At 41.8% G+C, this 15988-nt stretch overlaps 1 protein-coding gene across 19 annotated transcripts in view; it reads left to right on the top strand.

The window, feature by feature from the left end:
* Window positions 1–15988, top strand: part of nedd4l (NEDD4 like E3 ubiquitin protein ligase) — a 466571-nt gene that overhangs the window by 346303 nt on the left and 104280 nt on the right. For all 19 annotated transcript variants that reach the window (XM_063042682.1, XM_063042686.1, XM_063042690.1 and 16 more), the window contains one exon: window positions 12572–12695. In XM_063042682.1, the coding sequence (XP_062898752.1) occupies window positions 12572–12695 (124 nt within the window). The remainder of the gene's footprint in view (window positions 1–12571; window positions 12696–15988) is intronic.

Raw genomic sequence — 15988 nt, forward strand, 5'->3', positions numbered from 1 at the left:
AGCTCACCAGGAAGGCTGGTTCTGTTCTGGGGGTGGAACTGGATTCCCTGGTGGTTGTGTCTGAGAGGAGGTTGCTGCAGGAGCTACGGAGCATCATGGACAATCCCTCTCACTCCCTCCATGACATACTGGACAAACAGAGGAGCACCTTTAATTACAGACTGATTCCACCGAGGATCACCACTGAATGCCACAGGAGTTCCTTTCTCACTTTGACTATAAGAGTGTACAACTCCTCCAACTGTATTTTGTACTATTACTTTTTAAGACCAATACAGCAAAGATTTAGCCTTGGGCATTGCCTGTCCGAGGGTAAAACTACTAAATGTCATGGATTTAGTGACTACAGACTAGTGGCACTGACCTCACATGCTATGAAATCATTTGAGAGACTGGTCCTGACACGCCTCTGGATGATTGTAAATCCACCTACAGCTTGATTACCAACCACATTGGAGTTGAGGACACCATTACCTTTCTGTTTCAATGGGCCTACACTCATTGATGAGCCAGGCAGCACTGTGAGAGTCAGATTCTTTGATTTCTCCAGTGCTTTTAACACCATACGACCTGCTTTTCTAGGGAGTGAGCTCACGGAGATGCAGGTGGATGCTCCACTAGTGTCCTGGATTACAGACTACCTGTCCAGACGGCCACAGTATGTGAGATTGCAGAGCTGTATATCAGATACTGTGGTTAGCAGCACAAAGGCACCTCAGGGGATTGTCCTGTCCCCTTTCCTGTTCAGTGTCTACTCCTTAGACTTCAGGTACAACTGAGAGAGCTGCCACCCACAGAAGTTTTCAGGCAACTCTGTAGCTGTGGGCCATATAAGTCGGGGTCAAGAGGCTGGGTACATAAGAGAGGTGGGCAACTTTGTTGAGTGGTGTGGGCTGAATCACCTGCAGCACAACATCAGTAAGACAAAAGAGTTGGTGGTGGACTTCAGGTAGGTGAAAACACTCTGCGTTCACATCTCCCTCAACGGAATGAATGTGGAAGTTGTTCGAGACTATAAACACCTGGGAACTCACCTGGATAATAAACTGGACTGGATGAAAAATGCAGGGGCTCCGTACAAGAAGGGACAGAGCAGACTGTACTTTCTGAGGAGGTTCCGGACATTCAATGTCTGCAGTACTAAGCTACAGATGTTCTACAACTCAGCGGTGGCAGTAGTCTATTCTACGCTGTAGTCTGCAGGGACAGCAGGTGAGAGCAGCTGACACCAAGAAGATCGATAAGCTCGCCAGGAAAGCTGGTTCTATTCTGGGGGTGGAACTGGATTCCCTACCGGTTGTGCCTGAGAGGAGAGTGCTGCAGGAGCTACGGAGCATTATGGACAATCCCTCTCCCCAGTCCACAACATACTGGACAAACCGAGAAGCACCTTTAGTAACAGACTGATTCCCCCCAGGTGCACCACTGAACGCCACAGGCAATCCCTTCTCCCTGTGGCTATAAGACTCTGCAACTACTCAAGTTTGTAAGTGGATGGTTTCATTGCACATCTGTATTTTGCGCCTTTACTGTTTAATGCACATTTTGTATTCTTTTTCGTACCTCAAAGCTTACATTTTGTATTTTAAAGTATATATTTCTGACTGAGAACCTTGCAACAATATTTCCTTCAGAATAAATAAAGTTTTGTCTTATCTTATTGTGGATTGAGAATGGGAAGGAGACAGAGAGAATGGAATCATAAGACCAGAAGATTTAGGAGCAGTTTGACCATTTGGCCCATCAAGTCTCCTCCACCATTTCATCATGACTGATCCATTTTTTCTCTCAACCCCAATCTCCTGCCTTCATGCCCTGACCAATCAAGAATCTATCAACCTCTGCCTTAAATATAGACAAAGACTCAGCCTCCACAGCTGCCTGTGGCAAATAGTTCCACAAATTCACCACTATCTGGTTCAAGAAATTCCTCCTCATCTACATTCTAAAAGTATGCCCCTCTATTCTGTGCTCTGGTCTTCGACTCTCCCACCATGGGAAACATCCTTTCCACATCCACTCTGTCAAAGTCTTTCAATGAGCTCACCCCTCATTCTTCTGAGTTCCAGTGAATACAGCCCAGGGCCATCAAATGCTCTTCATATGACAAGTCATTCAAGACTGGGATATTTTTCGTGAACCTCTTTTGAACCCTCTCCAGTTTCAGCATTTTGTTTCTAAGATGAGGAGCCCAAGCCCGCTCACAATACTCCAAATGAGCCCTCACCAGTGCCTTAGAAATTTCAACATAACATCCTTGCTTTTATATTCTAGTCCTCTTGAAATGAATGCTAGTGTCACATTTGCCTTCCTCACCACAGATTCAACCTGCAAATTAACTGTTAGGGAATCCTACACAAGGACTCCCAAATCCCTTTGCTTCTCAGTTTTTTTCAGATTTTCTTTCTTTCCAAATCATTGACATATACAGTAACTTAAAAAGAATTAGTCCCAACACAAACCCCTATGGAATACCACTAGACACTGTCAGCCAACCAGAAAAGGCTCCCTTTATTCCCATTCATTGACTCCTGCCAATCAGCCACTGTTTTATCCATGCTAGAATCTTCCCTGTAATGCCATGGGCTCGTACCTTGTTAAGCAGCTTCATGTGTGGCACCACGTCAAAGGCCTTCTGAAAATCCAAGTACACAACATCAACTGATTCTCCTTTGTCTATCCTGCTTGTTACTTCTTCAAAGAATTCCAACAGATTTGTCAGGCAATGTTTTCCCTTGAGGAAACCATGCTGGATTATTTTATCTTGTGCCTTCAAGTACTCTGAGACCTCATCCTTAATAGTCGACTCCAACATCTTCCTAGCCACTGAGGTCAGACTAACTGGCCTATAATTTACTTTCTTCTGCCTCTTTCCCTTCTTGAGGAGTGGAGTGACATTTGCAATTTTCCAGTCTTCTGGAACCATTCCAGAATCTAGTGATTCTTGAAAGATCATTTCTAATGCCTCCACAATCTCTTCTGCCACCTCTTTCAGAACTCAGGGATGTTCACTATCTGGTTCAGGTAACTTATCTACCTTCAGACTTTTCAGTTTCCCTAGAACCTTCTCTCTAGTTATGGTAACTTCACACACTTCATGACCCCTGACACCTGGAACGTCAGCCATACTGCTGGTGTCTTCCACAGTGAAGGCTGATGTAAAGCACTTACTCAGTTCACCAGCCATTTCCTTGTCTCCCATTACTACCTCTCCAGCATCATTTTCCAGCAGTCCAATATCCAATCTCGCCTCTCTTTTATACTTTATGTATCTGCAGAGACTTTTAGTATTATCTTTAATATTATTGGTTAGCTTGCTTTTGTGTTCCATCTTTACATGCTTAATGAATTTTTCATTGCCTTCTGTTGGTTTTTAAAAGACTCCTAATCCTCCAACTTCCCACTAATCTTTGCTCTATTATTTGCCCTCTCTCTGGCTTTTATGTTGGCTCTGACTTCTTTTGTGAGCCACAGTTGTGTCATCTTTCCTTTACAATGCTTCTTCCTCTTTGGGATGTATATATTCTCTGTCTTCTGAATTGCTTCCAGAAATTCCAGCCATTGCTGCTCTGCTGTCATCCCTGCCAGTGTTCTTTTCCAATCAGTTCTAGCCAATTCCTCTCTCATGGCTCTCTAATTCCACTAACTCCTCTGTAATACTGATATATGTGACTTTAGCTTCCCCTTCTCAAATTTCAGCGTGTATTCAATCATATTATGATCACTTGCCCCTAACCTTAAGCTTTCTAATAAATTCATGTTTGGGAAAAGGTGATGGGATAGGGGAGGGAGCTGGGGAGCACCAGAGAGACATTCTGTTCTGATCAATATACTGATTTTTTTGAACCAAGTGACCTTGCCTGGTGTCTCAGGGTCTGCACCCATGCCACATCCTGCAGCTTGCATATCTCTATGACCTGTCCCACACCCCTCCTACGGCGCCCCACCCTCACCATTCCCAACATCATTTGCTCCTGCCAGATTTACAAACTCGCTCTCCACTCCACATTAACAAATACAGTACTGTACAAAAGTCTTTGGCACCTGAGCTACACAACCAAAGACTTTTGTACAAGACTGTACATGCGGCAAATGAACCTGAATCTGAATCTGAAATTTGAAAAATAATAAGAAGAAGAGGGATGGTTTATGAAATTGAGGAGTGAACTGATCAAGATAAACTGGTGCCTAAGCTCGGCAATCAAAATTGGAATAGTTTTTGAACAATTGGAGGCCTTTAATGTTGAGATGTTTCAGTTCCAGTCCAGCTCACTCCCGTGAGGGAAGAAAGAGAGTCAAGTTAAGGCGAGAGTTTCAGATTTTTAAAACAGTATAAAATAGAAAAGAAAATTCCCAACTACTGAACAGACAGTTTAACCTTGGTGGTGGGACATAGTTGCAGAAGCAATAATCAGTGACAATTAAATGGTTATAAGGCCAAATTTGAATTGATTAGTCACCATGGCTTTGTTAAATGTTTCCCATCAACTGGACAGTGTTTTTTGATGATGTGATAGAGAATGTCAATAAGGGAACTGTAGTTGATAGGGACTTGCAAAAGGAATTTGATAAAGCTGAATATGATAGGCCTTTCATCAAGGTAGGTTGCTTTGTGACAACGTTGGGCATGGACAACATTTGAAAAACCAACAGGAAACGTAGTATAAGCACAAAAGTTTCTGCAGATGCTGGAAATCCAGAGCAATACACAAAAAAGGACAGCGCCTTCAAGTGCAGTCGATGCATCCGAGACTGTCACTCCCCTGTGGGCCTCTACAGCCACAACAAACTCTGCTCTAACACAGACTGAAGCAAGACCTTCCAGGCGCAGATCCATGGTCTCGCGAGACTAACCGATGCCACCATGACATATCTAACACACAAAATGCTGGAGGAACTCCAATCGTGATGAAGGGTCTCAGCCCAAAATATCACCTGATTATTGCCTACATAGACGCTGCCTGACCTGCTGAGTTCCTCCAGCATTTTGTGTAGGAAAGAGAGTAGTAGTGATCGCAATTGTGTATTTTAGATTATGGGAACACTCAGTCCTCTTTTATTGTCATTTAGAAATGCATACATGCATTAAGAAATGATACAATGTTTCTCCGGAGTGATATCACAGAAAACAGGACAAACCAAAGACTAACACTGACAGAACCACATAATTATAACATATAGTTACAGCAGTGCAAAACAATACCATAATTTGATGAAGAACAAACCATGGGCATGGTAAAAATAGTCTCAAAGTCCCTGAGTCAATCAACTCCCGAGTACCCGATAGCAGGTGGCAAAAGGGAGAAACTCCCTGCCATAAACCTCCAGGCACTGTCAACTTGCCAATACCTTGGAAGCAGCCGACCACAGCCGACACCGAGTCTGTCCTTTCGAAAACTTCAAGCCTCCGACCAGCCCCTCCGATACTGCCTCCCGAGCGCCATCCTCTGCCGAGTGCCTTCGACCTCTCCCCGGCCGCTGAAACAAGCAAAACTGAGGATTTCGGGGCCTTCTGCTCCGGAGATTCCGGTTACCACACAGTAGGAGCGGCAGCGAAGCGGGCATTCCAGAAGTTTTTCCAGATGTTCCTCCGTACTCTCACATCCGTCTCCATCAACTCAGAATTATGCACGGTCCCCTACTTGACAGATTACAGATATCATTCATTCACTGGAGAGACCGCGCACGCTGCCGTCGCGCCGCCATCTTCTCCTCCTTATCTTTAGACAAAGAGGAGTATAGGTTCATAGGGGCTTGGTAGGAGGATTAATGCTTTTCTTTATAAATATTAATAAATTGGAATTATGTATTACGAGTGCAATTTAAAAAGGTGCAGCCGACCCAAATCTAGGAGTTGCCATGCACTGTGACGACAGTAATTGTTTCAAGAAAATATTGACGGGCTTGTCATAGAGCCTTAGAATAGTACAGCATAGAAACAGGCCATTCAGTCCATCTAGTCTATGCTGAACTATTCTTCCTTCTAGATCCACCAACCCACACCTGGACCATAGCCCTCCATAACCCTATCATCCATGTACCTATCCAAATTTCTTTTAAACATTGAAATTGTGCTCGCATGCATCACTTGCACTGGCTGCTCATTTCACACTCTCACGACCCGCTGATTGAAAAAGTTTCTCCTCATGTTCCCCTTAAACTTTTCACCTTTCACCCTTAACCCATGATCTCTGCTTGAAGTCCCACCAATCCCAATGGAAAAACCATGCTTGCATTTACCATATCTATACCCCTCATAATTGTGTTTACTTCTATCAAATCTTCATTCATTCGCTGAGGCTCCTAGGAATAAAGTCCTAACCTATTCAACCTTTCCTTTAACTTAGGCTCTCGTATTCTGGAAGCATCTGTAAATTTACTCCATACTGTTTCAATCGTATTTATATATTTCTTATTGATTTGTGACCAGAACTGCACACAATACTCCAATTTCAGCCCCACCGACATCTTACCCAACTTCAACAGAACATCCTAACTCCTGTGCTCAATGACAGCTAGTGTGCAAAAACAACTCACAAAAAATGCTGGTGGAACTCAGCAGGTCAGGCAGCATCCATGGAGATGAACTGAGAGCCAACATTTTGGGCTGAGACCCTTCTTCAGAACAGGAAAGGAAGGGAGGAGACATCAGAATTAAAAAGGTGGGGGAAGGGGAAGGAGATAGCCGAATGGTGCTTTGTGAAGCCAGGTGGGTAGGGAAGGTAAAGAGCTGGAAAGGAAAGGGAAAGGTACGATAAATGTGTCAAAGGCTCTCTTTATGACACCAATTTACTGCTATGCCAATTCAAGGAATTATGTGGTCTGTACTCCGTTCTAACACACTCCTCAGTGCCCTACAGTTCACTGTGAATGGATGAATAGGAAGCAGGTTCTCAAGAACAGCTTCTACCACACTCTAAGACTGTTAAATAGTTCCGCTGGTTCAAAAGTTGGATTTCTGACCTCGCAATCTACCTCGTTATTGTTACCTGCACTGCGCCTTCTCTGCAGCTCTTAAACGTTATTTTGCATTATTGATTTAGCCTGTACTGCATCAGTGCACTGTGTAATGATTTGATCTGCATGAATAGAAGGCAGGACAAGCTTTCCCATGTATTTGACACTAATAAACCAATACCACATGAAATATCGTGCTGAGAAATGTTAAGTGTTATGCTTCAGTGGGAACATTGAGAAATGACAATGCTGTGGAAAGGGCAGAAGTCTGGTGCTGTAAGCACACGTTCAGAATCAGAATCAGGTTTATTATCACCAGTACATGTAGTCAAATTTGCTGTTATGCAGCAGCAGTACAATGTAATGCATAATAACAATATACCAATAAACTGTAAATTACTGCATACATACATATATTTATATAGTTAACTTAAGTAAGTATTACAAAAAGTGAAATATAGGTAGTGAGGTAGTGTTCATGGGTTCAATGTCCGTTCAGAAAATTCATTGGAAGTGACAGGCATGTTGGGAAGGCGGTTTAGAAAAGAGCATAGGATCTTGGTTTTATCAAGGATCAGCTTTATTCGCCATATATATTACATATATTAGGAATTTTCTGTGGTGTGTTGGTCAGGGTGTGACATGCAACACTTAGAGGAGGACAACAACGAGGGACTCAGGAAGCACCTTCCTCAAAATGTTGCAACAATATCTGGATTACTGTGCCCAGTTCTGTACTTCGTAAGAATGTGAAGGCAAATTTCACAACATGTCAGTGATAATGAACCTGACTGTGATTCTGTTGTGGCAGTAGGTGCCATTAGCTACTTTACTCAGAATCTAGGGCATTGTTTTATTCTGCTTAAATTGTACAGAGTTAATCAACACTTTGTAAAAATGTCAAGCCTTTGGAGAGGGTGTAGACCAAATTAGTTAAAATAGTTGAATGCTGATGAGGTGTAGTTCTTCGCTATGCTAGAGAGAATGCGATGAGGGAATCTGATGGACATATTTTAAATCTTGATGGGTTTTCAGAGTAGGTTGAGATGATGTTTCAGTTGGCAAAAGGATTCAAGATCCAAGGGACATAGAGTTAAGGTCAAAATCAGAATCTGGTTTATTATCACTACTGTTCCCTCTAAACTGGGCAGGAGTGTGGCTGCACCGTAACTGAAATGCTCCCACACACATTGCCTTTGTTGCTGCGCAGCTGGAATTTTCTTTTTTGTAGATGTTAATATAATTTTGAAATCTATGTTAATATAGTTGTGAAATACCCTGTACCCTGTTAATGAATATATATGAATATATAAATGTATATTTATTTATTTATATATTTATTTATATATAATTATATATAAATATATAAATCCATAAATGAATATAATCCATAAATTTTCTAAATAATAAATGTACATTTTAGAGCTTCAGTGTACTTACATTGTCAGTGTGTCAAGTTAGCAGACTGTTATAAATTGTAACAATAAACACAATGGAAGTCAGTAGATCATTGTTAATAAGCTGTCTGTCAATGCCTTCAAAATGTTCATAGTATGCATATTAAAAAAGAACATTTAAAGTACTGTGCAGTTTTCAGGCCGCGTAAAAATTTCCTGCTCAGAGCAATGGTTGGTCCACGCAGCTGTAAGAAAATTAAAGGGAACGTTGTCACTGACATTGTCATGAATTTTGTTGTTTGGTGGCAGCAGTACAGTGCAATGCATAAAAAATTACTATAAGATGCAATTGTTGTAGGTAGGTAGATAGAGAAGTAGGGCGGGGGGAGAGCAACTCAACTTAACTTGCCCCAGTATTGAAATGTTCCCACAACCAATGGACGCACTTTCAAGAATTCGTCATCTCATGTTCTCAATATTTATTGTTTGTTTATTTATTTATTATTATTGCTTCTTTCTTTTTGTATTTGCACAGTTTGTTCCCTTTTGTACACTGGTTGAATGTCCAAGTTGGTGAGGTCTTTCATTAATTCTATTATGGTTATTATTCTATGGATTTATTGAGATGCTCGCAAGAAAAGGAATCTCAGGGTTGTATATGATGACATACATGTACTTGGATGATAACTTTTTTTGAACTTTGAATAATAAATTAGTGTTCATGGGTCATTGGACTGTTCAGGTGGCTAGTAAAAGTGACAGGAACATTTTTTTCTGTACTGTGTCAGTGTTATGAACCTGGATGCACTATTTGGCTGATGGTGAAGGCATATTCAATTGGAAAGTAGAGAATTTGCAGGGTTTAGAAGAGAGGATGGGACTTTGGGATAGGCAGGACGAGCTCTTGCACGGCACTGAGGTGCACCCAATAAACTTCCAGTAAGATAGCAATGTGTTTGGTCGCAATGGTTTCTACAGGATATACAAAAGGTGCTGTGTCATATTTGAACATATTATTAATAATTCACAAGATTCTGCTGAATGTTAAGGATCTAGAATACTGTAGGTCTACCCCATCAGTGAGTTGCTTGCTGGCAGAGAATATGAAGGAATTTCGTATTGTGATGTTGCCCAAGTCGAAGAAGGCTTACAGTCTATTAGCGAGTGGCCATCATAGTCATTTTTCTTGTGATCACAAGACCCTTTAGAACATTGTTAATGAGGAATCCCGCAAGTTTGACTCACTGATTCACTGTGAGCAGGAGCAGGTGGGGGAGGAGCTCTATGACCTCGGTTGTAGCAAGCACTAGGCCTCAAACCACAATGTCGTCCATTTACATCTGTCAGGAGAGAGTGATGTCGAAGCTGGCGCGCTCCACCAGGGGCAGTGTGGCACGCATCCAGGCTGCAGTCAGTGCTTCTCCCCTCCAGTGTTCTCTCAGCAGAAGACAAGCTCGATTGTGGTTGCCTGCAGATTTTGGTGTATGCAGTTGGACTTAGGGCTCAAACTGCGGTGTCACTTGTTTACAGCTGCTGGGAGAGAGGCATCAGAGAAGGCGAGCTACACCGGGATGGTGTGTTGCGGCATCCGGGCTGCGTTCGCTCGGCAGAACAATGAACTCAGGGTCCAGGCCATGTACATAGATATTTTGAGTGATTGTATTACTGTTATGCCGTATGTGGTTACTATCTTGTATGTGCGAGGAGTAGGCCTCCAGCTGCGGTGTCGCCTTTTTACCGCTGCCGGGAGAGAGGAGTCTGAACTGGTCAGTCCATCGGTGGGGGGGGGGGGGTGTGAAATCAGTGCACCCCCCCCCCAGTGTTTGCTGGGCACAAGGCAAACTCTGTTATAGTCTTCTGCAGATTTTGATGGTGTTAGACGGCTTGAATTTGGACTCTTTTATTGATGGCTGTATCTTTCTATCTTACGGGTGCTTTGTGCTGTTTGTGACTGTTGGTACCGTGTTTTGTACCTTGACCCCAGAGTAACACTGTCTCTTCGTTTGTCTTGGAGTTGTGTAGTAATTGTGTGAGTCACTGGTTTGTGTATATATATATATACATATATACTAGCATACATATATACTAGCACTGAATTTGTAAAAAAGGTATTTTGTAAAAAAAAAGAGTACGTTGTCTTGTTTGGCTTTGTTCATGAGTATTCATGTATGGTTGAAGGACAATTAAACTTGAATTAAATGGCCTCCTTCTGTCATCATTTTGTTACTCCATGGTGCTTTCAGGTTATTGCTGAAATCAGACTGCAGCAAACACTGGAAAAATGAAGAATCCCCCGAAGTAAATATGTGTATCCACATTTAACCGTAAATGCTAAATTTCTGAATGATCCTCGGCCCAACGTATCGTTGCAATCACGAGGAAAGCACGCCAGCGCCTATATTTCACTCGGAGTTTGAGGAGATTTGGTATGTCACCAGAAGGTTTCTCAAATTTCTACAGATGTATAGTGAAGAGCATTCTCACCACCTAGGACAGACAGAGACTCCACTGCACAGGATCACAAAAAGTTGCAGTGCTTGTCAGCTCCATCATGGGCAATAGCCTCCCCAGCATCAAGAAAGCCTTCAAAAGGCAGTGCCTGAAGAAGGTGGCATCCATCATCAGAAGCCTCACCATCCAGAACATGATTACTACAATCAGGGAGGAGATACCAAAGTCTGAAGACACACACACAATCAGTGTTTTAGGAACAGCTTTTCCCTTCCACCGTCACATTTCTGAATGGTCCATGGTTACAAGATCACTATTTCGCTCTCTCTTCGTACTTTATTTGTGTTTCTTATTGTAACATAATCATTTTACATATTAAGTTGTACTGCTGAAACAAAACAAAAAAAGATTTTTAGATTAGATTATGATATTAATTATGAGGACACGCAGTCTTCTTTTATTGTCATTTAGAAATGCATGCATTAAGAAATGATACAATGTTGCTCCAGTATGATATCACAGAATCACAAGACAGACCAAGACTGAACACTGACAAAAACCACATAATTATAACATATAGTTACAACAGTGCAAAGCAGTACCGTAATTTGATAAAGAACAGACCATGGGCACGGTAAAAAAAAGTCACAAAGTCTCTTGAAAGCCCCACCATCTCATGCAGATGGTAGAAGAAAGAAAAACTCTCCCTGCCATGAACCTCCAGCGCCGCAAACTTGCCGATGCAGCACCCTGGAAGCACCCGACCACAGCCGACTCTTTAGTCTGTCCGAAAACTTCGAGCCTCCGACCAGCCCTCCGACACCGAGCACCGAGCACCATCTCTGCCGAGCGCTTCGACCCCAACCCCAGCCAGCAAGCAACAGGCAAAGCCGACGATTTGGGGCCTTCCCCTCTGGAGATTCTCGGTTGTACAGTAGCAGCGGCAGCAAAGCAGGCATTTCAGAAGTTTCTCCAGATGTTCCTCCGTGCTTCTCACGTCTGTCTCCATCAAATCAGGATTGTGCACAGTACCCTACTTAACAAATACGTTATCATTCACCAGAGAGGTCGTGCGCGCTGCGTCGCATCACCATCTTCTCCTCCCCCTCCACTGTACTGTACTGTTTTGCACTGTACTGTAGTAATATTATGTATCGCACTGTATTGCTGCAGCAAAAAAATCAAATTTCATGACGTGGGTGATGATAAACCTGATTCTGATATGGGTCTCTATTGTGGACTGAGAGTGGGAAGGGGGCAGGAAAAAGGAATCGCGGTTGGGAAAAGGGGAAGGAAGGAGCGGGGGACAGGAAGCACAAGAGGCAGTCGATAATGATCAATAAACCAACTGTTTGGAATAAAATGACCTTGCCTGGTGTCTCAGGACTAGGTGTGCCTCCATCTGCACCCCCTCTCCCCTCACCCCGGCATTCCTTCTCGGACACCTGTCCCACACCCCTCCCGTGGCACTCCATCCATTCCCAACATCCTTTGCTCCCGCCAGGTTTACAAACTTTCTCTCCATTCCATGTTGACAAATACAGTATTGTACAAAAGTCTTAGACACCCTGGCTATACATATGTGCCTAAGACATTTGCACAGTTCTGTATGTTAATTATAATAAATTTGATTCTGATTCTGAATTTACCTAGCTGAGGCAATCGGTGCTTCTCTGCCTAAAATTTAAGTCATTGTTTTTTTTAATAAAACTTTTACATGGTGATCAGTATTGCTTACATTAGAACTTGTTCTCTATATTTGGCAGAGATGTAGAAAATGACTCCGACAGCAACATTCGGCAAATCCAACAAGAAGCTCACAGAGTGTTTCGGTCACGTCGGCACATTAGTGAAGATTTGGAGACCACAGATATTCGGGATGGTGGTGATGTAAGAATTCCAAAGACAGTTTATTTTTCTAGTGCATGTAAATCAGTGCCACTGATATTAACTGTGCTCAGTATTTACATCACCTTCAGTAAGCACCTTCTAAAGACATCTTTTATTTATTGAGATATAGCATGGAGCTGGCCCTTCTGGCCCTTTGAGCTGTGCCACCCAGAAAACCCTCAATTTAGTCCTAGCCTAATCACAGGACAATTTACAATGACCAATTAACCTACCAACCGGTACGTCTTTGGACTGTGGGAGGAAACGGGAACACCCGGAGGAAACCCACGTGGTACGGGTAGAACATACAAACTCGTTGCAAGCAGCATTGGGAAATGAACCCAGATCACCTGTACTGTAAAGTGTTGTGCTAACCACTACTCTGTCATGCTGCCAGGTAGTTAACATTAGTTAAGCATAAATCTCTGTATGTTCTGCCCCTACCACTCACTCCCCAACAAATGGAAGGCAAAGTAAAATTAATTGTATGATAATTTATAGGTGTAACATTTTAAAATGTTGAATTAAATTGTTCTTAATTAAGAAAGAGGCCAAGAGATGGAAATACTATTATAGGCTGACTGCAGATGGGAATCCCTTTTATATTAAGATTTTTGATGTTAATAATCTTTTTGCATTTAAATATGAATTAATGTAGAATATTCTATTTGTAACATAAATGCCACTTTCACAAACTTTGGATAATAACAGCACAGAGAGAACTGTTAAGACTGTTCTTTTTTTTCATGTCCATTTTAAACAATGTGGCAATCACGTTAACCTCCAGGTAATCATCATTGTCTATTACTAATCAACTTGATGTACTATCTTTATTTCAATAACCTCATCAGTAGCAAAGCTGAACAACAAAGCTGTCCAACCAGAAAAATGAGAAATCAATAGCTTGCATTAATGTAAACACGAGGAATTCTGCAGGTGCTGGAAATCCAAGCAACACACACCAAAGTTGCTGGTGAACACAACAGGCCAGGCAGCATCTCTAGGAAGAGGTACGGTCGACATTTCAGGCCGAGACCCATCCTGACGAACGGTCTCGGCCTGAAACGTCGACTGTACCTCTTCCTAGAGATGCTGCCTGGCCTGCTGTGTTCACCAGCAACTTTGATGTGTGTTGCTTGCATTAATGTAGTATTTTTATGACCCGATGATGTCCAAAAGCCAATGAGGTGTAGACTTTGTTGGAAGGTAGAAAATGTGACAGCCAATTTGTACAAGTTGTTTGAAAGATAAATATTGACCAGGGCATGGGAGAAAGCTCCTCTGTTGTTCCCAGTGGCGTTATGAGGTCTCTTAAATAACTTGAGGGGACGGCAGGCTTAATGGGTTTAATTTCTCATTTGAAAAATGGCAAGCCAAGTATTACACTCAATTACCAGTCTGGCTTGAATGCCTGTATTCTTGAGCCAGCAATATCATGCAAAATCCAACCCACCCTACTCATGGACTGTTTGTCCCACTCCCATCAGGGAGGAGGCCATGCCAGAACCATCAGACTCAAAACCAGTTACTTCCCTCAAGTGATAAGGCTGATCAATACCTCCACTCACTAACCAACCACACCACCCTCCCCCACCATTACGACTTTATCATTTCCTGTCAGAATCACCTTATGTTCAGACACTCCTGTATCTAGTGAAACTTTAACAACATACAATCAGTTTACATATTTAATCTATTTTATGTATTTATGCTTGTTTTTTTTATTATTGTGTTCTTTATCTTACTGTGCTTTTTTGAGCTGCATCAGATCCAGAGTAACAATTATTTTGTTCTCCTTTATACTGTGTGTACTGGAAATGACATTAAACAATCTTGAATGTTGAGTAGATTTAGTAGATTAGCTAAGTAATTAAGGTATGAGATGTAAGTCAGAACGTTTTGTGAGCTGACTCATTCTTCTTTCAGTACTATTGGAACTCAGAGTTTTAATCTCTTCTGCATGTTGTTCACCGAGATAGGCAACACCTATCATCAGAAATGAATAGTTGTTCAGCAAAAGCTGAACCCACAAAGCATATTTTTCTCCAGATATCACAAACAGCGTCTCCAAGTGGTCATAGTTCAAACATCCTGGGCGTATCTACCAAATGAATTCATTATATTTAAGGCTGGCTGACTAACACTGCCCTGGGACAACAGGGTAGTGATAGGATTGCGGAGTTTCTTTATATCTGTGAGACACGCCGACCTGATAGGTTGAGACTTGCATAGAAAATTTATAGGAAACCATTGTGGTTAAACCTGAAGTTAAACCCATGTTGGCATTTCAGTAGTGTGATGAACTTGAGGCCAAGATAGGTCTGAAAAAGAGAAGCATTGTACAGTTTTGAAGGTTCAAGAGAGATTTTGGAGGGAAAAAATAGCATTTCCTCTGATTCTAGAAAGCTGGAGTATAATTTTGATATTAGAGCTGGTTCATTCGGAATTAAATCAGAAAGTACTTTTTTCACACAGGTAAGTGTAAATGTGACAATGAAAATGTAGGATGGTAAATTCTCATATTTAATGATGATGTTGTGGGATCGATGAAAAGAAGGAACGTGAGGGTGGACTGTATCCAACTATACTTTCTCATCCACTCCCAAAAATGGTTTGGGAGTATTCCTAAAAATTTGGGATCTTTTGGGTTGCTTGTAAAAATGCTGAGGTAAACTTGGGAAGATAGTCTGTAAGGAATTCCAGCAATAAATCTCCACGTTGTCTCATGGAATGACTTGATTGTCAACAGAATGATAACTTCTCATCAGCTATCTAAATTCAAGAAATTTTTCACAGTGTATTTAGCAAATTTAGGAGAGTTGGGGGAGGGTGCGTGGAACTGAAATGGAATGGTCTGTTTTATTCTAGACATATTAGAAGCATTAGAAGGTACTTTCTTGCAGGTCAGTATTGAGGACTACCATACGAGGATAGGACACAAATGAGGGAAAAATACATACGGTCAGAAAAAAATACAAAAGGTCTTCAGCACCCCTTTTTTTTAAGAGTTTCTCACTTAAACTAGAATAAGTTTTTCTTTCCCTCCCCATCTCTCCTCATAATTTCTGTGTAACAGTGATACCTCTTTGCAACTTTCCTTACTTAATGTAGATGTGATGAGGAACTGTATTGGGGATCAAACCCATATTTTTCCCTGTATTGCTTTGACGATTTGATTTGCTTTAAAGCGGATTGCTAGTCTGCATTAATGAATTAAGTGTTTGCTGCCTTAATCTTCCCAAATGTTTGTAGTTTTTCATTGATTCTGTTGTATTTTTTTGTTCTACTGTGGA

This window comes from Mobula hypostoma, chromosome 3 (genome assembly GCF_963921235.1).
Source record: "Mobula hypostoma chromosome 3, sMobHyp1.1, whole genome shotgun sequence".
Classification (NCBI taxonomy): domain Eukaryota; kingdom Metazoa; phylum Chordata; class Chondrichthyes; order Myliobatiformes; family Myliobatidae; genus Mobula; species Mobula hypostoma.